Below are 24,296 nucleotides of genomic sequence, written 5' to 3'. Positions count from 1 at the left end.
GAGCCGGGAGCGGTAGAATAATTACTTCTTCTCAGAGAAGCAGGGATTACCATTCACTTCACTAGTGATTCATTGTATCATGCGCAGATAGTTTTTTTGTTTTGTTTTTTTTACTGGAAAGTAACAAGACAGAAAGTGTTAGTTAGCTCTCAGAACCTGCTCCAAAGCGCAACACATCATTATCAAGTCTGGCTTTGGCTGAAGAGATGGATGAACTGCAGTTGGGATTGTTTGTTCTCTCCTAACATTCAAAAATGTCTTGCTGGTGTTACATGGGAGTGCGTATCAGTGGTAATGGCTCGATCGAAAAGATGCTTTTGACCTGTTATTCAGTAGGAAACACTTGGTGAGATTTTTCCAGACAGTGTGTTTTGATTGTTTTCCTATAATGAGAAAGCTCAGTCACTCAGTTCCAGCTAATGATCCGGTCTGTCAATAGATATGTTGTGCTTTCGGGTTTGGGTTTCGGAGAAAGCAAACCTCTTAAACAACTGGAGCTAAATGAATCCAGTGGTGCTCTTTAGATTGAGGTTGGGAACTAGGGAAGCACAATAAATCAGCAGGCATATCAATGTAAGCCGACAAATTGAACTGTTTAGTATTATTAATATTAAGTAAAATAGGCCAATATATTTAAGGTGATGAATAGCCACAATATCATGGGACACAATATTTCCTGTAGGCTAAAAAATACAAACAAAATTATATGTATTTATTTATTTATGTATATATATATATATATATATATATATATATATATATATATATATATATATATATATATATATATATATATATATTATGTGTGTGTGTGTGTGTGTGTGTATTCAAGAAGTTAAAAAAATGTTGAACTTAAAATGTCTTTATTGAAATTATTTATCAGGTATGTATTTGTTAAATAATTATGGGTTAAGAACAATGTCATTATCGTACACAATAATGTCATCTTCCTGTTTTAAAATTAAAATAATTTTACACTGTTTAAAACTGTATTTATTTATTTCCTGGGTAATATATTGTTATCTGTCAGAAATACATAAAAAATTGGTAATCATGTCACTGTATATTTTTAATTATTTATTTTTACTTCATTTTATTTTGGCTAATATATTGGTTATCTGCTTTAAATTCCCTAATGAGAACCATATGACAGTCATTTCTTTAATTGGTTTCTCTCTCTCTCTCTCTCTCTCTCTCTCTCTCTCTCTCTCTCTATAGAAAAGTACATTTTAATTTTTACATGTAAAAAAAGTCAAAAAATGTGCATTTAAACATTTACCTAAATATTAAATATTTTAAGTATTTACATTTCACATTTTGTAATTACATATAAATATAAAACATATTGATGTTTGGTGTAACCTTATGTTTAACTAATTTTTTTTTTTTTTTTTTTTCATTTAGCAGACACTTTTATCCGAAGCAACTTACAGTGCATTCAGGCTATACTTTTTCTTCTTTTTTTGACTAGTATGAGTGTTCCTTGGGAATTTAACCACTGCTAACACATTGCTCTACCACTGAGCCACGGGATTACCTTTTTCCTTTTCAATGTCAACATCATCGGGTAAAAAAATATATATTTGTCATCAGATATTTCTAAGAAATATTTTAAATGTATTTAGCTATAAGAATTAATTGAGAGGACAGAATGGTGAAACATATTTTGAATTATCACCACCATCAGAAAATCATTTTTGGTGTTAAAGCTGTTAAAATGACCTACATAAATATGCAAACTTACTGTAAAAGTGATCTTGACATTGCTTGATGTTTGTGTTCGCATAAATATCTTAGTGTTGACGTTAAGCTTTCTATCAGCCAATCAAGGATGTTGATTCACTTGTCTGGATCACATTGTGCTTGACGCCACACATAATTGCACTCAAATGCAAATGATAAAAGAATAGTCAAAGATAACCTAGAAATAGCATAGGATGTTCAGAACTAATATGTAAGTACACATAGTACATACTGGTAAAAGAAATGTAGCACTTTATTTTACAGTCCTGTTCCTCGTGTACATACTATGTACTTATTATAGTAATTACAATAACTATGTAATAACTAGGTACTAACCCTGAACGTACCCCTAAACCTAACCCTACCCCATGTAGTTACCTTGTGTTACCAGAACTTTCTTAGATAAATACACTATAAGTACACTATAAGTACATGTTAGTACACGTACTGTCAAATAAAGTGCAACCAAATAAAATATAGTCTGAATGCACTGTAAGTCGCTTTGGATAAAAGTGTCTGTTAAATGCATAAAATAAGATAAAAAATAAAAATAGAATAACTTGATACTGATAGTGTAGCTGTATGGTCATTACAGAAATAATGGCCCAGTAGTCCGTGCAAAGGAACCATTGATAGTGAGAACCTTAAAAGGCTTTAACAGTAATGCAGTGAAACACAATCAATAGACATGTCAATACAGTAAATGGACCTTAATCACAGCAACCTGATTTATCATGTAATCTCTTATACAATAACATTACGTACATATTGTTTTAGGAAATGTGTTTTTACACTCTGACATTCACAGATGGATGTAAAATCATGTTGGACGGATATGCGATTTGTAGTTCCACATATAAATAACACTTGAGATTAGAGTTGGCGGATATTGCTACACTATATTACATACTCGGCCCAAGACGTTTGGAAAAGCAATCGGAGTTGTTGTTTTTTTTTTGTTTCCCAGAATTAAAATGCATGCAGCATTTACAGACCTCTGCTGCTCCTAACAAGCATCTTATCCTTAGGCAAGGTCTGGCATTGGCTCATTATATTGACAGTAGGCTGCACACTTTGCATAAGAGGTTTTTGGCTCTAAACTTTTAGACTTCATCCAGGTACAGATCATATGAAAAACTGAACTTGAACTGTTACGCCAGGTTGTATTAAACCTGGATGTGTATCGGGAGCATATTAATGTGATTTATTCAGCAATTAATTTGGCAATTTAGTTCCCAACCCTCTGTTTTATTTATAGTCTTGTTTATCTCTGAAAAAGCTCTAAACATTCCTCTCGCAACATTGGCCAATTGCTATCGCACATGGATTCACTTGAAATGTCGCAACCCATACAAATCTCCATTTATAACCACAATTCCCGCCCTGTCTTTGAGGCAGCTTTGGATGGTTCTGATTTAGGTGGAAATTCATATCTTTTTTTGTCTTTTTCTTTTTCAGAAATCATCTCTTCAGGCTACATTTAGAGGATCTTTCATTGATCCAGGTGGGTGAAAAGTGTATGTCTGTCTTTTTTTTCCCCAGAATTGCTCAGACAGCTCAAAAACTTAGAATGAGACTAACAGGTGTTGTTGCCGTCATGTGTGAATGCCAATTACACTGGCTTCATAAGCTTAGAGAGAAAGACTCTGCCAATTTAAAAGTCGTCAGTTTGGCACAATTCTGACGTGACTAGGGTTCGTGCCTCCTGGGCTGGTACTCTCTGTTAAATGTGTATGTTAACCTTCCATGGATTTGTGTGGTTTTAAACCTATTAACAGCTCTCATTTGTTTGGCCCCGATGCCAGTTTGTGCTAAATTTAATGTTTAAATGCTGGCAAACAAACATGTTTTGATACTGAATTGGGAATTTAAAATGATGTTCGCTAATAAATATGATGAGGCTGATTAGGATTATGGAGTCTTAAGGGCCTTTCATACTCACTGTGTCTAATCACTGGAAATTGTTGTGTCTGCTTTACGAGGAGGCAGATCGCTCTCAGAGATGGAAAATAAGCCTTATTAAAAAGATTATTATTTCTTGGAAAAAAGAGGGGGAAAAGCAATGAAGCAGGGGTTTATTTTATTTTATTTTAGCATTTTGTCCACTAAAACAAAGTCAACCAACATGAAAGAAAAAGCAGAACAGTGAATTAAATGTCTTAAAATATATTTGAATATATCAGTAATTTTCATATTTTATGTATTTTGCTCCAGCATCCCTAGAAACAAACACAGAAGAATTGTTCAGAGAACAGACAGATGTATATTTTATAGAGTAATATTATTTCATATTCAGTCAGGTTGTCAGGTAAGTCAGGTTGTAAAATATTGCTAATTAAATATGTAGCAAATTATTTAATTAATAATTGATAATAATAATAATTAATCGTTGAAAAATGTGTTTAAAACATGTTTACGCTCGCATGTGTTTACAGTACAAGAAAAATATGTTATGGATTTTTTACTTTACAACTCACGACATTCTAAAAACCTTTCAATTAAAACTTTTCGCGACAATTTAGAAGTATTACATTTACAAAATGTAACGTGAAAACTAAGCGTACATTTCTTACAACTTGGTACGAGTTTAAAATTAGATTTTTTTTTTTAAGATTTTAAAAATGAATGACTTCAGATGATTTTGTAGTAGTGTATCACTGTCAGTGTGAGCATCGCTTTAGACTCTCTCCAGATGTTCTACTTCTATAGAGCCCAGGACTATCAAATCCTAGTTTAAAAGCCAAATGAACCTGAATAAAGACCTGCGTATTTCCTAAACAAGACCTTGTTCCCTTAACAAGTTTCAAACATAATTGCCCAAGAGTAAGCGCTGTCCTGTAATAACTGCAGCAGACAAGTGACTGTCCCTCTGCTCTTGAATTGAACATCCTAAACCCTTTTAAAACATTTAAAACATTTAAAACCCTTTAAATAACTATCCAAACATTGACTTGTTTGAAAATTTATTAGACGTCTTTACCAGTGTGAAGAAGGGGACTCTTTTGTGGCCTTTAAAAAAGCCATACACTAGCTGTTTAACAACTTTCACATCATGTGGTCTCCTCAGAAATACTGACCTCCTGGGGGAAAGAGCAAACACACCAGACCCAACTTTTGAGCTGCCTTTTGTTCTGACCTGCTCACAGGGAACCGGCATCACAAACACGAGCCCTGCCATTGCTCTCCAGCCAATCATTTCCACCATAATAGAATTCCTACACTTGCCTCACAGCACGGAGTCTTGTGTGTACTTTTTCATCCTGGTCTTTTTATGCCCTTTGTCACTGCTAAGGCTGACTTTGCTGAAGGTTTCTCAGAAAAGAGAAATGTTGTGATGAGAGCGTAGCTTGACCCAAGGCCTAATTCAATTGCGTTCTATGAGTACTTGTAGGTTGTTTGTGTTTTTAAGCATTCAGGGCTTTGAGCTAGAGTAAAAATGACGGTATTGCATAAATGTTGAGTTTTTTTTTTTTTTTTCATGAGGTTTTGGTTGAATATGGTTTATTCAGAAGCATATATTCAGAGTTTTTCTTCCATTATACAACAACTTTCCGAAAAAAAAAAAGCGGTGAGATCACAGGCGAGGGCATAATATGAATGATTCTGGCAATATGGTGCAATGAGCGAGAAGTCCTGAGACCTGAGAAGGAAATGACCTAGAAAGTGTTGCTTTTATCCTTCATTGATCTCACAGAATAGAGCTTTCTGTAGCAATGATGCATTGCAATGGGAAAAAATAAACCCGCAGAGTGACCCATCACCTCCGTGTCTGCAACACCTCCGCTAGTGTTTAAGAGCACAGTGTTGTGAAGCATTAAAAGCCTTTTAATGGCAGGATAAATGTGGCAGCACTATAGTAATGTATAGTGTGTAATCATTATACGGACATGGGCAGGGCACATTATATCTCATGGGTCATTGTACAAAATGAGTGTAATTTGTGTCTCCTACTGCATATGCAATTGTGTAAAAATAACTTAGCTCATGCCAACTAAAAATGTCTTTACTATGCACCTTTCTATCCCATTATATTATAGATTAAACCGGGTTTTTTTTTTGGTGGGTGGGGTTTGGGGGGAATAAAGGTTATGTCTGTTGATCCAGAATGAAGTTTGGTATCATAATGTACCACGACTTAAGTTTCCTGCAGGTCCCTTCGCAATAATGAAAAGCAGACTCAGATCTGCAGAGTTTGTTGAAAGAGACCCCTTTAGAAGGTGGGACAAGTCAAATATACTTTAATGAAATGTCTCAGACTAATTTTCTTAGACATCTTCAGAATAGAAAAAAGAAAGAGGTCATGAAGTGACAGACACAACGAAATAAATGAGTGGTTGAAACTGTCAGTGCAATGTCACATGCCGTTGAGATATGTTTAGATAGTGAGTTTGCAAACTGGCTGACAGGTCCAGAAGATCTCTCCTAATGCTTGTCCTCTGTGTATTGCTGTTTTGTCAGGCTGTCACCCACAAGAGAGATGAGGAGAGCAGGTTTTCAGATGTGATTTCACAATGTAAACCTGCTTGTTGATAGACAAACTTCTGATGGACTAGTCTGCTCTGGATTTAGTCTCATGCTCCCTGTGAGCTTCCTGCAGGAAGTCCCTGAAATCAGTATACAGTAGACACATACATATAATTTCAATTCTAGGGCTGACAACTGCTACATAAATTGTATTATTTGGTTAATATACTTTATATATTAATAAGTACGTCATATTGAAAGGCTTAAAAAGTATTTCAAGTTATAAAGTAAAAAGAAAGACGTGGAAAGATGTCAATACACACCTCAAGTTCAAGTCTACCGATGTTAATCTTCTCTCCTGTCTGGTTTGTTTGTCAGACAAAAATGGCAGATTCAGCATTATGATTGGTCAGATCGCCTGTCAGTTAAACTCCATGCAAAGGGTCAGTTGTGATCAAAATTATAACTGAAAACTCTGTGGGGAAATGTCTGTATTGTGAAATATAAACTTGAAATTATGAGACAAAGTCAGAATTGTGAGATAAAAAGTCACAATCAACCTAATGATTTTCGAGATGGTAAATGGTGAATGCGTGCAGGAAGTAGAAATAATTATTTTATTTTATTTTATGAGAAAAATTTGTTTAAAACTAGTGAACATATTATTCAATCAAGCACACAATTTACCTAAATTGACAGAACGAATTAGTAAATTGTGTACACGATTTACTTTTTTTTTTGCATGTCTTGTGCCGGGCTCCATAGTAAACTAAAAAATTCAAGGAAAAAGTCAGAATTGCGAGATTTAAACACAGAATCATGAGTTTATACACTCTAAAAAAGGCTGTGTTGTTTCAACACATATTTGGATCAAATATTGACTTATCCAGCTGTTAGGTTACATTTTTTAATAAAATTTTTAGCCCAAAAGTTGGGTTAGTCCACATTTGACACAAAGTTGGATTAAACAACCCAGCATTTTTTTAGAGTGTATGTTACAATTCTAAGTGTATTCTATAAAAAAGGCCATAATTATACAATAAAAACTAACTTTTATCTTATTTATTTAATTATTATAATTATTCTTTTTTTATTATTCCGGGCTGGAATCAGGCCTCCATAGGGTCTTGAATCATGTAAACATTATTGGCATTTTTGTAATGACCTTTTAATGGGAAGGAAGTATTGACACTTTCCTCTTGTGAATATAGTTTTTTATATGGAGTCAGTGAGATTCTGAAGCCCAGATGGACTGAACAATACATGTCTTCTCACACTGGTCAAATGACAGAGGTGTGTGAGGAAACTCTATTGTTCGGTCTTTATGGTCCCAGTATACACAGAGTCCACCTTGCTCAGCCAATTCAAGTCTGCTCTCCCTTGAGCATTTTGCATATTGTACAGTAGCAGCACTCCTAGTGCCACTGATTAATTGCCTGAATAAATGCATTGTAGTCACTTCATTGTATTTCAAGCTTGACAAATGAATGCCAGAGCCTGTTTTCCCAGTATGCCTCTATTCAGCCGTTTTGCGAGAGTAAATTTAAATCAGTTGTTAATATGCAACAGAGCAATTGGCGTCTTTATTCCTGATGCATATGTATATGTTTATTGCTGTGTCATTAAATAATTGATTTTTTTTTTTTTTTTACTCTTAGTGAACTGGATTAGGTCTGGCTGCTCAGAGTAGTCTGGTTTTCTATTGACAGGCTGAAAAGAAACGAGCAGAGGCACTGTGAGGTGGCTTCTTATCCGAGTGGCTTGTTGACCAATGGTCTCAGTTTAAACCTGTATGCCCTCTGCACCACAGCAAGCCCGCTGTGTCAATTCAGCACACACATGCACCCCTAATGCTGTGCCACTCACTTACTCTCTATTTAACGCAGCAGTATAGCATCTCAGCTCATGGCAGCTGTCTCGTTTCAAACATACCAGCCCAGACCTGCCATTTACATTCACTCCCAGCAAATATGGTAATCACTGTGATTTAAACCGGTGTTTAGTCGTATGCTCTAAGGGGATATGCCAACGAGCGCAATTCAACTCTCCACTGTACTCACACACATGCACCAGTGCGTTTGGTTCAGCAGTAATAGAGGCATTGCTGTGATCGATGATTTTATCATGTCAGCGAATTTGGTGATTTGGTCAAATTTGGTGATTCTCTTCAGTTGCGACTTTTGTTAATTTTATCTTGTTTTATCTTATGTTTTATTCAGTGGCACCAGAATTGGGGGTGACATTGTGAACTCATGAATATTAATTAGCACGGATTGATGTTGCTAGGTAATATTCTTACAGGTAATAGACCATTTTACTTTAATTACAAATTAAGCCCTCACTTTGGTACTATTCATTAACTGATATTCTTTGCAAGTGTGCGTGAATTGCGTGTCATTGCAGAATGCTGTTTTGTGAAAATCAAGCCCATTTTATGTGTACTCAGATATTTGAACCTTTCTATATTATTTATTAAAATGTCAGCCACAATTCAAAAATCAAGATTTTGAATTAGAATGAATGAAATAAAACAGGCAAATAATGAAAGTTTTGAATTAAATTAAATAAAACATCAAGTGACCCAAATAAATAAATAAAATGTTTGATATTTTATCAGATATTTCGGTCAGAGAGTTTTATTGCCTTTCAAATATTATTTAAGGTCAAAACTGAAATGCAAACCATTTAAATAAACATACATTAATAATTTGGGTTGTCAATTCACTGACATAAATCAAACATCATAAAAATAAAATAAATACATACATTGTTTTTAAAGAAAATTCATAAGTCTTTTCTTGACATAAATGTAATTTTGGACCCTGATTTGAATGACATTTTCTCATAATTTCACTCAGTACCAATTTCAGTCTTTTATTTGAAAACCTGAAAGAAAATTTATATTTGTTGTCTCTAAAATTTTCCAGTGGGTTTTTAGAATAGTGTTATTTGAGTAAAATAAAGTCTGTGATTAACTTCACTTGAAAAAATAAAATAAAAGAAAAGAAAACAGTGCAGTGAATTACATTAATTACACACTTTCGTACCTCAAACATGAATTTATGAAACAGTTGTGTGCTTTGCTAACAAGTTGCCACATAAGGGACCTGCTAGCACACAGCTGATTCAAACACACATTTGAGGCTGTGTAAAATTACACTTATCAAGATGCTCTTGATTTCATATTTTCTAAAGACCAGGAGTTCATGGAAAGTGTTATTAACAGCATTTAGCTGTGATATTGACTTTGAAACATTATATCATTACCTTGTTTTTTATAAGCAATATAAAGCTGAAGTAAAAGAGACAGATTGTCATTCATGTATTTCATTAACCTCTCTTACTCACTGTCACTAAAACAATTACATGCACTGATCAACAGAACACTTGTTCTGATTTCTGAGGGCGGCTGTTTGAATTGCTTCCAGTTACTCAGCCATTTAAATTCATGAAATAATGAAGATGCGAGCTCCCCTTCAGTGCTCTATAGACTGTAACTCCATCAGATGTCAGATTAACAAGGGACTAGGCTTGGTCTGTGGTCTTTAATGCCAATTACAGTCTGATAATGGCTACTTAGCAACATATTTAGTAAATGCTGCTGGGATTTTTTTCCCATTTACATATATAATGAGTGGAGATGTATTGGGTTCTGGTAAAAGATCACTTTTGGCTAGGATTTCTGTAATAGATTAGGTTTCAAACTCATTTACAAGTCACAATTGCAGGGCATGCTGAGACCACCTTAAATCTCCACACTTCAGTGCATCGTAATTATGAAAAAAAGAACAATAAATCCAAGATGCTATGTATACTTTGTCATCTGTTGACTGTCGCCTGACGTGCTGCTTGTTGAAATGAGCAGAATTCATTGAATTCCCAAAGCATGCCTGTGGTTGCAATCTCCGACTCAGATAATGCAAGCGTGCACAACAGAAATGCTTTGAATCATTTATGCATGCTTTGTTTTGTCTTGGTCATGTAAATTCCAGACAGAACTGGGAGAGAGCCATGCGGTGGGCAACTTAACCCACACTGCGCTGACTGGGTCTCTCTGGCCCACCTGTTCCTGACAATGACCGCTCAGTCCTGGGGTCTTCACCGGACCATCTGGAACAATAGAGCAAGTCAACCATGCAGTAAACCGTAAAGACTACAGTCTGCTTAAATAACTGCAGATGTTTTGTGTTTTCCTGTTTATGGTGAAAGTAATGTATTTAACCAACTGAAAACCTCAGAAAAGCTGAAAGGCAATCTGTTGAAAACAAAAGCTGAATTTAGGCAACGACACAAACAAATCTAAAATGTTAGAAATGTAGGTTACTTATTGCTTGTTGAATTGTTATAATAACAAAATCACGATCGATTGTGTGTTATAGTCGTCATGATCGATTCCATAGAGATGTCACTTTTAAACAGATTCTAAATAATAAATACCAGTTGACAAAAATGGAGCATTTTTTTTCTGAAAGAACAATTTTATGCTGTGTCAGTGTCTACCTGCCTTTTTCCCATCATTCACTTTCGAAAAATGTCTCTTGTAAAAATATCACAGAGTGCAAATAGCTTTCAAGTTGTTAATGGCTAAGTTCAAGTCGGCTAATGGTTATGTTCGGCATTATAACATCATTGAATAGCTCACTGTTGAATGATGTCAACTACTGAATGACATTGTTTAGACTATCCTGGAAAAGCATAATGCAGTTTTTCCAAAGTGTAATTTAACCTAATTTGTCAAGGTGATGGTTTTAGTAATTACATTTAATTCATGTCTCACGCCATTTTTGCTGAGCTAAACACAACACCTCGAGTGGGCGACTACTACCTCTGAGCGATTTGTGCTGGCTCGCACAAAAACTGCTTTAAGACATCCTAATGCTGTCCTCGCTCTCTGAAACATTCTGCTGATGTGCAGTTTGTTTGTATGACTGACTTTACTCAAAATAGCTGGTTCTAGCCTGGGATATAAGAATGAAGTCTGTTCCTGTTCCTTCTGCTATTCAGTTACAAAAGTTCATAAACTGCACATTTAAAAATCTCGTGTTGTGCCTCAGCGCCGCTGCCTAGCTATAATTATGGCATATGACAATATGCTTTGAAGCATGAAAGCGCATAGTATTCTTCCCTCGGCAAATGCCGGCCTTCTTTCTGCTGCTTCCTATCATTGCACTGCTGTTATGTCAGGCTGAAAGTGCTATATCAGTTGCTAATGGTTATTTTGACACATTAAATCATCTCTCATATCACTCTGGATGTGAAGGAGTTTCCTGTGTCTCCGTCCCCCAGCCTATTTCTCTGCCTTGCGGTGGAGATTTGGCATGAATGGCCCGCGTGGGGAAGCTCATTCAGCAGCGTGACTGAGCAAGACGACGGATTTTCAGTCCTGCATTTGCACATTCACACCCTGTCGCCTTCGAAGTGTCATTCGTAAGATTTCCTGTTGGCTCGAGGGAATGAAAACCTGGATTTTTTTTTTTACTTACTATTAGCCGGTTTCCAAAGGGTCATGAGTGCACTACGTCCTGTTTGGCCTTGGGACGGTGTGACATAACAATCCCGTCTCATAATGCCGTGATCGAATACTCTCCAGACAGAGTAACATCTCAGCCAGCACAGCCACAGGGCTACTGCTGCGCTCTAGATCACTTTAAAATGAGGTTACTGTCTAGCCAGAGTCCTGCCTCCTTGGGGAATGATAATTTATTATTAATTTCTCAGTTCTGGAAAGTATAAAAATGGTCGTTGTGCCTTTGTAACGTTTTCCCTAATTGTTTTTTGATAGTTAGTCGCTCGCTTTCACTTGGCAAGCTTCAGGACTCGCATGTCTGGATCCGAGCCAGAGATCTCATGGTCAATAAGTGCGAGGAGCTCATTTGATATTAAAATCCATTAGGAGGCAGTTGCAGACATCAGACTTGGCATTATTCAGCAATTCAGTGCCAGAAGTGAAATGTGAACGCAGCCATAGTCTGTGGACGCTGTCATTGTCTCCGGGACCCTCAACTCTCAGTGAAGAACGGCACACAGGCTGCCTCTGAAAAGCCTGTTGTTTTTCCCTGAATGCCGAGGAGCTGAATACAAGTGATTATCATCCAAAATCTGCCTGCTTTCTATAGCCAAGTTCATTTATCCTCTCAGTGGCAATCAATAATACCTGACTAAACACAGAGATTCGATTTTAAAAAAGAGTTTCTTTTGCACTATATCCTAGAGCTTACTAAATTTAAGAATCATTTGAGGCATATATCAATTGTCTGATGTAGAAGATCAGTTTTGTTGTTGTTTTCATTTATGAATGATGAGCTCCCAATAATGCACTCTTTAAGAGTAAAACACGTCATTTCATGATGTTCTTCTTCATGTGTGTTTGTTTACAGGAGGCAGAATGGCATTGTGATGAGTTTACAAAAGGAGCCTGTTTCAGTCGAGGCAAATCAGAGGTAAGTATCTTTCACTTTCAGAAACAAAGTACAAAAACTGTCACTGGGGAAGTGCCTTTTCAAAAGGTCCAATATGTACATTTTAGGTGCTGTTTTGTACTTTTATGCAACCTTTAGGGATATAAAGTTGTGCCACCACTGTGGCAGCTTTTTTTACCTGAGAGTGTTTTAAACTCTCCAAATATTTCATATTTTGGTTAAATTGAACACAGTAATTTAAATGTATGCATTTAGCAGATGCTTTTATACAAAGCGACTTACAGTGCATTCAGGCTATCAATTTTTACCTATCATGTGTTCCCAGGAAATCGAACCCCCAACCTTGCGTTTGATAACGCAATGCTCTACCAATTGAGCTACAGGAACACTATTTTTTAGCTAATTTTGGAAAACTTGGAATCACTGATCATCAAATGTTTCTTATGTACCAAATCAGTACATTAAAACTATTTCTGAAGGGTCATGTGACATAAAAGAATGGAGTAATGGTTGCTTAAAAATTCAGCTTTGTCATAACAGGAATAAACAACATTTTCAAATATTCAATAGAAAAGATGTTTTAAATTGTCATTATATTTCATGCTACTCTTTTTACTTTAATGCAGTAAAATGTAATTTTACTATTTTTAATCAATGCAGCCTTGTTGAACATAAGAGACTTACTTCAAAATCAAAAAAATAAATAATAAAAATCTTACAAAGCCCACACTTTTGAATGAAAGTGTATAATTGGCATTTGAATTCAAATAAAGGAATAAAAATTAATTGAAATTCAGAAACAATTTTTTAACAAATTTTAAATGTTGGCTTGAAAAAAAGTTTAAAATATCTTTAAGTTTGAACATTATAGACAAGCAAATGAATTGACCTAGAACACTTCACTTCCCAGAATGCATTTATCTGCCATACTTCCTGTTATTTTAACTCAATTTCCTGTAAGGCGTGGTCAGTTTAATTCAGATTTAACCAGTGAATTAAAAAAAGAACCAATTAAAAAATTTAGAATTTTGCCTAAACCAACCAGACAAACATCAACTATTTTGACTTTTTAAACAAAACACTTTTTATATCCATGATAGTACGTAGTTATGTATTGTTGAAATAATGTCCAATACTGATCCATATCAAAAACCACTAAAGCGGAATTCTGTTTCTATAGTAACAACCTTAGGCACAATTTCTGTTACCATTTGGTGCCACATGGAAATATAAGCTAACTAACTAGTAATCTGAACTGTGTGGTTACTGAAACATTTGAAAATGTTTCAGACCTACTGTACCTTTTGTTTTGATTCCTTTGGTGGGGGAGGAGAGGGGTGAATTCAAACCCCCAGACCCCACTGTAATTTGCACTCTGAATGAAGCTTGTTTTAAATATTACCTTACTTAAGAAAGCAATCTCCCTGCTAAAATAGCTAACCCATTATTTATGACATCGCTCTTGCTCAGGCATTCCCATGTCTCTTCCACTTTGCTATGGAGCTGTTTCCATGGCGCTTCAGCACTGACTCCTTTGTGTTTTTGAAGGCTGACTGAATCACAACAGATTTGTACTACAAAATGTTTCTTAAATCTCCTTAATATTTCACTTACTCCAGCTCTGTCAAACATGAGACGGAGGGTCCCCCTTTGCTTTATAGTATGTTAAGCCATTTTTAGTCATATGGGAGTTGTATGGGGACTGTGTTTGGGATTGGCGGCCATCCTTCCAGCCTGGGCCGAACCCCAAGGTGTACTTCTAGTTGCCCCAGTGTGGTTTCAGCCTGTGCGAACAGCCCCACAAGTGTTTCATTCACTTGTCAAACGTGTTCTGTAGCCCCTAATAAGATGGATCACTCTGAGCAACATGTGATTGGATTTCAGAATTGCAGGAGGTGGCTGTCGTAACTTGCTTGCAATTGTGGAGTCTTGCTGTATCGACTGCACAGGTGGTAGCTCAAAATATCTCTAAAGTAATCTAAAGTTTACGCCCCCCAAAAAACAAAAAGTTGTTTCCAAAAAGGTTCCAGGCTTTCTGTGGAACACAGAATGATGCATTTTGAATAACGTACTGGTTGCTCCTTTCCATGAATTTACATTGACGATTTTCAAACTTCAAAAGGTACAGAAAACACCATAAAATGCTGTATTCTTTACTTTTTTGAAGTCTTATGATATATTTATGTGAAGAACAGACCAAAGATCACTATCACAATTATATAATTGAAAGGATCTGTATGAAGTACAGATGAACTTCTCTCATGATTTTACAAAGCTATCATACGGCTTCAGAAGATTTTAGATGTAGCATGCAATTCTTTATCAACCACTTTTATGATACTTCATGAAGCTTGAAAATCTCAGTCCTCAAAAGAGTGACCAGTACAATTTTTCAGAATCCTCCGTTTGTGTCCTCCTTTTTTTTTTTTAAGTTAGCATTTTATGACTACATCACTTTTTGGTTGTTTTACACATCACAAAGCAGTATGAAAGTTTTTTTTTATTATTATTATTTTACTAAAAATGATCTTTAATTGAATTCCAACAGTAATTGTGTCTTTCAACCACTGCATCTGGTTTCCTCGAGTCTGTTGTTTCAAGAACAAAGGAAAGTGTTTGATGGAGTGAATGGTGTTCTGTCGACTTTTTCTTTATAATGCAAACAACTATATTACACAATGTAGCCATCTGTCAGGGGTTTTCATAAACGTCACATCATGATGTGCTAGGTATGTTAAATCTCAGTTTATTTACACATACAGCTAAGCACTGCCCCCCAGCCAAATTACATTTGTAAATGTAAATCATCTTTTTTTCTTTTCAGGATTCCTCTTAGTGCAGGGAAATGAATTGCTTCACAAGTTAACGGCCATTATAATGAGCAAATAAAGTTGACCCCCTTAAGCACTGCCTTGGAACACCTTTAAATCAACAGAGGGCGAGACGGGGCGACAGGGTTTCAAGTACTTGAGACAAGCATGATTTACTGGCTCCTAAATTCTCAAAAAGCCTTGTAAAAACACACTGAACTGAAGCAGTACGGTTCAAGAACTCCTGCAGCTGCTCTAATATAGCAGAAATCTCATTGGAAGACAAATGTAACCTAGCTTCTTTACTGTAAAGGCTTTGTATTTTTGGAAGTTGACCAAAGTTTTGTTTAAGGGAGGGCAGTTCACGCACTGACCGTTTTAGAAACACCACAGGCAGCTATTTTTGCTAATGTATCCTTTACCTAGTTTAGTGGAGAAAGACAGAAGTATTCAAAACTCTTTGTCAAGATTATATTTAGAAACATTTCATGTTATAACATTACTCAAATCAAACAATAATGGAATTTAGCCTAAAGTTGCGATGCAGCAGAAGTAGTGACAAATCTTTTCTTTTGTAAAGTCAGTCTAGGTTCACTTTTTTTTTTTTGTATAGCACAATTAAAAGAACAGCTGTTGGACAATGTGCTGTACAAAATATAGGTTAAAAGGGACATCGGATGCCCTTCTTTATGGTATTTGCACCATGCAAACATGTGCAGTACATCTGAATGATTATTCGATTATTAAACAAAAATAAAAAAGTTAGAATTTAAACAGACTAAGTGATTAGAAAGGTCCAGCATACATCATCAGAAAGAATTGTGGTGTCAATCTGAATGTTTTTCTTTTTTTTTCATTCGGAATTATTTTTTATTTTTTTTACTAATACACAGATCAATAACATAAATTTGGAGAATATATGTAGTTTTGATATAATAATATGAATGTGATTTCACTCATTTTTGCTAAATCCCTAAACTTGGGCAAAAAAGTCAAGGATATCAGAAAAAAAGACATTTTGTTCCATTTTTCAGGCTTGTCTTGTGAATCAGTGTTTTAGATTAAACAAACTTTGACTGGCTTTTAACAAAAAAGGCAGGACTTCTATTCATTGCGTGTTATGATTTCGCCCAGACATTTTTCAGAGTTGGCTCAATTTTGCATTTGTGATGCTAATAATCAACACTTGTGCTACTGCTTACACATCTTCCCTTATGTCTTTTCACAGGAGGAGTGCCAGAATTACATCCGTGTTCTACTCATCAACGGCGACAGGCTGTTTACATGTGGAACAAATGCGTTCACTCCAATTTGCACCAATCGCACGGTAACGTAAACGCACTAATGGACTTAATGTAATTCAGTGGCTTCCTGACCTGATGTTATGCTAGCTTTGTCCCAAGTTCTCTCTCCCACATTGACCTCCTTTGACATTTTCATCGCTGCGTGGGTCGTGTAGCATAGCATGTGGTATTTCAGCCAAAGCCTGTGGTTCATTTCAGTGAAAGTTTTGTTCGTGCATCAACTCAGAAGAAGCTTTCCGAAGATCTAGACAAAAAACAATAACAAACAAGGCCTGTTCTTCTAATAAAGTGGGGCACTTGTAGTATCTCTAAGTCTCTTGTCCTTTGTGAAAAGTTCACACTTGTTATGCAGGTATTGTGTGAGTGTTTGCACTTCATCTTTGACAAAATTTTTCCAAAGCATGGGTTGCAGCATAGTCGCCACTTATCGCAATAAATGCCACTCAGCGTGAAAGATTGAAAGAGAAGCATCTCCACCAAGCACATTTACTGACATCCCCCTTGATTCCCCCTCACATCTCCTAGTTTTCATTCATGCATGTAAGTCTCTTGTGCTCGAATCCCTGAATTTGAATGACTGGATTACTCTTCTATCCTTTCCTCAAACCTGATAATGATAATGACAGTCGATTCACTTACGATGGCAATCATCTCCTCAGTGGCTCTTTGAAAAATGGCCGGAATTATTGCCTCAAAGCTAAATTACCCCTGGGATTTACCATCATATGTACCTTGTGCCAGCAGGAAAGGACTTAGTGCAGCCAGGAAGGCACGAGCGTAAACTCTCCGTCATGTCCTTGTAACACCGCCAGTAAACCTGCATCTTTAAACATCCGGCTATCGAGGTTGTAGCGCTGCTCAAACACAGCTGCCGGTTTTCTTAAGAGGCGTCTTTCAACCCTCTCCATTAATGTGCATTATGGTTAGCGTGTCCATATCTACGAAGGCTTCCAAGTGCTATTTGTCAGAAGATGTTCCATCAATAAACGCCTTCCTTCGTGCCCAAGAAAAGGCACATCCGTTCAAGCATTGGCTCGGGGAGAAGTATCTCCCTGGCACCGATGCTTCAAAAGACTGCTTCGCCTTGCCAAACATGCAAATTCGCCTGACTTTATTGCCAGCTAAATGGGCTCCGAGGGTCCTGAAGGAAGCCGAGACACTTCCAGCCATTCGCAGAGGTTTTCTTCGAGCCAACATCAAGGATAATCCCCCTTTACATTGATTACACAGGGCAAGTGTTGTGGCCGTCAGCTGCATGTAAGATAAAAGCATTCAAGTGAGGCCACACAGGATCTAATCCGCCTTCAGGACAGACCGATAGGGTTTGATTTCCTGGTACAAAAATAAGCTAGTCACTGAAGGCATGACATTCCAAGCTGCATAGATACATTTACTGCTTCTTTAGATGTATTGCTCAATTCGAAAATCATTCACTTGTCCATTCAGATACAGATAGGAGCGCCATTATAACAGAAGCTTTAACTGGATTTTTCTTTTGATCCCAATTTTTATCAAATGTTTTAATATGAGGAACAGGATTTGGCTGTGCTCTCAAAGGAAACAGCACTCACAGCTCTTCAAATCCTCTGCCTTGTGAAAATTGCAAAAAAAAAAAATTATATTCTTAGATGTGTAGTAGTGAGTAATTCAATTTTCTTAAATATCAAAAGTTTATGCAAAGCAAGAAAAAAAAATGTTGGGTAAGTTTAAGAAAAAATTAACTTGTTTTCACTAAATATAAGCTTTTTTTCTGTGTAAATGTAAAGAATGTTTAGATATTTTGACTAGAAAACAAGATCCTTGGCAATCCAATATATTTTCAGAATCTGTTCATTCTAAACATACCTATTTTAAGATTTTAGCTTAGACTTTGCCAGGTCCCCAAATCACACTTTTAAAATGAGGCTTTCTCATAGAACCAGGTTTTCCAAGAAAATCCACTTTTTTTGCCTGGTTTTTGCCTAGTTTTGCCTTTAAACCGATGTGGTTGACTAATGGCTTTTCTAGTAGTTTAGATGGAGAATTTTCTGTCTCCATTCGCCCACGTGAAGGAACAGAAATCGTAAAAAAAAAACTTGGACCAGCACTAAAAGTCATATTTGCTTCCTGTAGTGGCATATCCCTTGTGCTTATTGTATACAAATGGAAATTACCTCCCTGTCATGGTAGCTTCCCATTGCTGGCTAAATGTCATGCTAAGTAAGAATCAAAGCTTTGCCACACTGCACATGAGCACAGAACGGGTGTGTTGCGAACGATTAGCATTTAGCTATTGCAGCCGCCACTAGGTGTGACAACCAAGTAATGAGATAAACATTTTTGCCGTCTCACAAAAAAAGCACGCGACATGGCTGGTAGTATGCCAAGCGTTTCCGCATTAATAAATGATTTGAATGGTGAATAGTTCTCATTGCCACATCAGCACCTCTCGTGAACAAAATTAGAACATCTTCGAGATTTCCATCCATGGAAATGTTTGGATGTATTTTCTTTGTTCAGACTCAAAACAAACTAATACTGTGTTCAAAATTATTTTAGATCTGGCTAGATTTGTATTCAGTTTGTATTTATTAAGATATTTACTACCCTTTCAGGTATAAGAATTCCAGATGGTCTGAATTCAGTCTCTTTCTCTCTGCACAGCTGACTAACCTGACCGAGGTCCATGATCAAATCAGTGGGATGGCACGGTGCCCCTATAACCCTCTGCATAATTCTACTGCGCTCATCACTTCCAGCGGGGAGCTGTATGCTGCCACGGCTATGGACTTTTCCGGCAGGGACCCGGCAATCTACCGCAGCCTGGGAGGACTTCCCCCTCTGCGTACTGCTCAATACAACTCCAAATGGCTCAATGGTATTGAATGAAAGATGTTTAATTCAATTATTACATTACAAAAAACTAAAGCCATTATGTGCAATTAAGTGACTAATTGGGGTTATTGGAAAATCATTTTATGAAATTGTGGCACAAGTTGTCTCTTTAAAGGTATAGTTCATCTAAAAATGTAAGTTTTTTTTTTTTTTTTTAAGTGCAATTTAATGAACAAGTTATTGTGCAGAGTTGGAAATGCAAAATAAATATACAAATAGTGTGTATCTAGTGTTTGTCACCATCGGCTTCCATTGTACAGACAAAAACACTGAGACATTTTTTTTATAATATTGTACTCTATTCCTCAGAAGAAAGAAAGTGATACAGCTTTGAAACTGCGTGAGGGTGAACAACAGATGACAGAATTTCCATTTTTGGGTGAACTATCCCTTTAATTGATCTTTTCATCAAACCTTGACATCAAATCCCAAATGTAAAAAACCTGCCTGAGCTGATGGGTTTAAAAATTATTATCAGAAAATCTTAACAGAATGATTTGCATATACATTACATTCACTTTTTCCAATAGATTTTTTTTCTCCTTCGAGTTGTGCAAATGTGCTAAGCTCCTAACCACAAAAGAAAATGAATTCTCTGTCAATCACAACCACCTCCTCACTTCGAATCTTTTGAAGCTGGCCATGACGGTTGCTCTTTTTGCCTTTCAAAGGGTTTGTGCGTTCATCTGTTTTGAATGGAGAACGTCTCTCACCGTAACCTTTCTCTTCTCCCGTGACAAATGAGTTTGTCCATTACCTAAGCATAAGATTAATAAATGCATCTCGATGGGCCAGCGGTTCTGCTCCATGTGCAATCCATTATTAATCACTGTCATCCTGTCCCCCTTTCTGTCAAACTCAGAGCCCAACTTCGTTTCCTCCTATGACATTGGCAACTTCACCTACTTCTTCTTCCGTGAGAATGCCGTGGAGCATGACTGCGGCAGGACGGTGTTCTCTCGTGCCGCCCGTGTCTGCAAGAATGACATCGGGGGCCGTTTTCTGCTGGAAGACACCTGGACCACCTTTATGAAGGCCAGGCTTAATTGCTCAAGGCCGGGCGAGATCCCATTCAACTACAACGAGCTGCAGGGAACCTTTTTCCTGCCTGAACTCGAGCTTCTCTATGGGATTTTCACCACTAATGTGTGAGTAAACACCTTTTGGACACAACACACAGTTTTAAGATATCCACTGTTATGTTCAAGGTTCCAAACCACAGAAGTCAGCTTATGACCCATTATTTTCAGCAGGACTTCACTTTTGTGGTCTGTTTTGTCAGCAGAAGCCTGTAATTATTTGCATGGGGTGTGTGTGTGTGTGTGTGTGTGTGCGTGTGTGTGCGTGTGTGTGTGTGGAGACACTTAGATTTTAACACTATACCTTTGCCTTTTTTTGCTTTTTTCCCCCTTATTTCGCTTACCTGCTGTTATCTCTCTGGTAGTGTGTGATCTGTATCACAGTCAGCAATGGACAGATCCATTTTTCACAATATGATCAAATATGCTTTAATGATTGTCAGTAAAAAAAAAGGGGTTTTAAGTGTAAGTGTGTGTGTGTGTTTGTGTGTGCTGACTGCCTACTTCTGACTCTGTTCTCAGCAACAGCATTGCCGCATCAGCAGTGTGCACCTTCAATCTGAGCGCTATTACCCAAGTGTTCACTGGGCCTTTCAAGTACCAGGAGAGCTCCCGCTCCGCTTGGCTGCCCTACCCCAATCCCAACCCTGACTTTCAGGTATGCACCCGGAAAATGACAGCCACTTTTATAGACAGTATGCATTCGCTCCATCTGCTTTAAAAGTGAAATGGCACTTTCAACAAATAGGGCCTGAAATTCTCAAATGGTCAGTGAAAGGTGGTGCTTAACCTTCAGAGAATGATGATCATCGTCCTCTTCATCAAGAAGTCATTCTGAATATTCTGAATTTATATATATGATGATTATGATACTGTATGTATGAATGATTTCTGAAAGATCATGTGACACTGAAGACTGGAGTAATGGCTGCTAAAAAATTCAACTTTTGCATCACAGGAATAAATTACATTTTGAAATATATTAAAATAGATTTTTTTTAAATGATAACAATATTTTACAATATTACTGTTTTACTGTTTTAAGATATTGTTGCAACCTTGAGAAAAAAAAACAACAACTTCAAAAGCATTTAAAAAATATTACTGTCCACAAACTTTCGAACATTAGTGTACTTTGGAAGCAAATGCTTTATTAAAAAAAAATAAAAATGTTTAAACATAATTTTCACAATACATATGTCTTGTCTTCCCAGCATCCTGTAGGAACCGCTTTATTATACTTATTTTTGGTTTTTAAAATTAGTTAACACTATATATATTTGTACTTGATTTTGTAAATTAATTTAATTTGTATTTAACAGATTATGTCAAAATGATGGTGTATGATTTTAATTGTTAAATACAATTGAGGTGGGACAGTTCAAAATCACCATAAAAAAATAAATAAAAAAAACTACATTTCATTCTAGGTTAATAGCAATAATAAATGTGAGATTTGTGTATCTGCTGCTCTAATGCCAAATAGAATTGTATTTGTGAAGAGTGCCAGGTCTCTTTCTGTTGGCAGAACTTCAGCGGTAAAAAAAAACAACTAAAAAATAATAGATTTTCTCACCTTGACTACCACCTATGTGTGCCCAATTAAAACAAGATGGTGACTGATGTTTTTGGTTTTATTGCCTCATATGTTTGCCTGATTATTCTCTGGAAAATAGAATATGAGGCGAATTTTTATTTAATTATCCAAAACCCACAAACTCCCAAATCTAATATTGTTGATGATCGGTTCCTCAAGTCCTTAATTTGCCTCCACTTCCATGTCTTTAATGGTCATGAATTTATTAATGAATTTGTCAGAATATAACATTTTAGGCAGGACCGTTACAGTGATAGGAGCTAATAAAATCTGTATTCATCTCCTGTGGAGTATTGCCAGCCACTACACAATCTGAAGTGTATTTAGTTTTAAGACTTTTTTCCAAAATCTAAACTCACGTACAGACTCTAGTGGTCAGCATGAAGGAATGTGTCTTCGTCTAAAGTATTCACCCTAAATTGTTGTTAATTGCTTTATAGTTGAAGGGTTCATCTAAAGCAGTAAAATGTGTTTTAATGCAGCGTGAGATCTGTGAACAGGCCCAGATGGAGTCTGCAGACTTTATTTACATTTTCTATGCTGATTTTGGGTGAAATTCTCCGGAATGAATTTAAACATAGTAAAGAGTTGAAAGCCAGTTCGATTACATTTTTTTCCTCTAATAACAAACACACGAGGGCCAGATGCTCTCAATGACTTGTTCAGATTCTTTGAAAATCTTCAGCGCTTTCTGTGGAATTGGGTGCAGATTCTATGCGTGCTCAGTAATGACCCCATTAAAATGACTTGACTACCATATCTAAATCCTTTAAAAACTGTCTGATCAGCATGGACTTCTTTTTTGGATCAGCTGAATCAGAATCTGGCTTATTGGAGGCGATCTCTGTGACCTGATTATTAACTTTCTATAGTCCACGTGAGAGGAAAATAAAGTATTTTACAATAATTTAGGAAACAACTACAAGCCTGATTTCTAAATTTTATCCTATAGGTGAAATTATCATGATTTCATACAACAAGCAACAGTGCTTTTGAGTGCTTCAGACCAACAGCTTTTAGTACTTTTTTTAAGCATTTCTTTACAGGTCGTTAATCCTTTTTTTCTTATCTGTATCCCTCTGTTTGTATCTCTCTTGTTCTTTCTCAGTGTGGCACTATAGATTACGGATCCTATGTGAACTTGACAGAGAGGAATTTGCAGGATGCCCAGAAGTTCATTCTGATGCACGAGGTGGTGCAGCCCGTCGTTCCTGTGCCATACTTCATGGAGGACAATGTGCGCTTCTCCCATGTGGCTGTGGATGTAGTTCAGGGCAAAGACATGCTCTATCACATCATTTATCTAGCAACAGGTATAGTACCACATCACTTCTGCATAGAATAAAGAGGCGATCTGTAAGTAGCATTTACATTTATGTACATTTATGTACATTTAATATAGTCTAAAATAAGCACCATATTAGATGTACTTCACTGATGAAGATTAATGGAGTTGCAGCATAAGATGCTCTACTAATAGCACACAACTTGCTGCAGAATTGCAAATGCGGTCCATTAGATGTGACAGATGCTAATAGTGAGTGATCAGATTAGTGTAGTACTGAATTGAATTGAACTGAATTTAAGACTGGAGTAGTAATGCTGAAAAAAATGTCAGTCAATTCACACTGGAGACGGATATCGGGTCACTAACGAACAAGAATATAAATAGTGGATAGTTAATAGAACAGATCTGAGCAAAAAAAAAATATAAAAATTGTAAATGAACATTAAATCCTGTAATATTAAATTATAAATTGTAAAATATTAAAGTACTTTTACCATCAAAGCTTTGTCGAGTGAAGACTTCTGCATTGCCATAAGTGAGGCAGAGGGAAAACTGACTAGTAATTGGTGGTCCACTTGAATCATTGGTCTTTGAAGCAAGCAACAGTTGGTCACCAGGCTGAATAAAGGCATTAGACACATAGCAGCGATAAAACATCAAAGGCAGCATGTGCTTACATGTACTGTAAGCTGTCATTTGCTATCCAGATGCACACCGG

At 36.5% G+C, this 24,296-nt stretch overlaps 1 protein-coding gene across 6 annotated transcripts in view; it reads left to right on the top strand.

Annotated features, from left to right (window-relative positions):
* Window positions 1-24,296, top strand: part of LOC127946450 (semaphorin-5A) — a 132,607-nt gene that overhangs the window by 49,177 nt on the left and 59,134 nt on the right. For all 6 annotated transcript variants that reach the window (XM_052543037.1, XM_052543036.1, XM_052543035.1 and 3 more), the window contains 7 exons: window positions 3,202-3,247; window positions 12,585-12,647; window positions 16,665-16,763; window positions 19,384-19,597; window positions 20,477-20,762; window positions 21,216-21,351; window positions 23,399-23,603. In XM_052543037.1, the coding sequence (XP_052398997.1) occupies window positions 3,202-3,247; window positions 12,585-12,647; window positions 16,665-16,763; window positions 19,384-19,597; window positions 20,477-20,762; window positions 21,216-21,351; window positions 23,399-23,603 (1,049 nt within the window). The remainder of the gene's footprint in view (window positions 1-3,201; window positions 3,248-12,584; window positions 12,648-16,664; window positions 16,764-19,383; window positions 19,598-20,476; window positions 20,763-21,215; window positions 21,352-23,398; window positions 23,604-24,296) is intronic.

The sequence above is a fragment of the Carassius gibelio genome, chromosome A24, assembly GCF_023724105.1.
Source record: "Carassius gibelio isolate Cgi1373 ecotype wild population from Czech Republic chromosome A24, carGib1.2-hapl.c, whole genome shotgun sequence".
Taxonomy (NCBI): Eukaryota; Metazoa; Chordata; class Actinopteri; order Cypriniformes; family Cyprinidae; genus Carassius; species Carassius gibelio.
The sequence above is the reverse complement of the archived record's forward strand: the minus strand, read 5'-3'. Positions and strand labels throughout refer to the sequence as shown.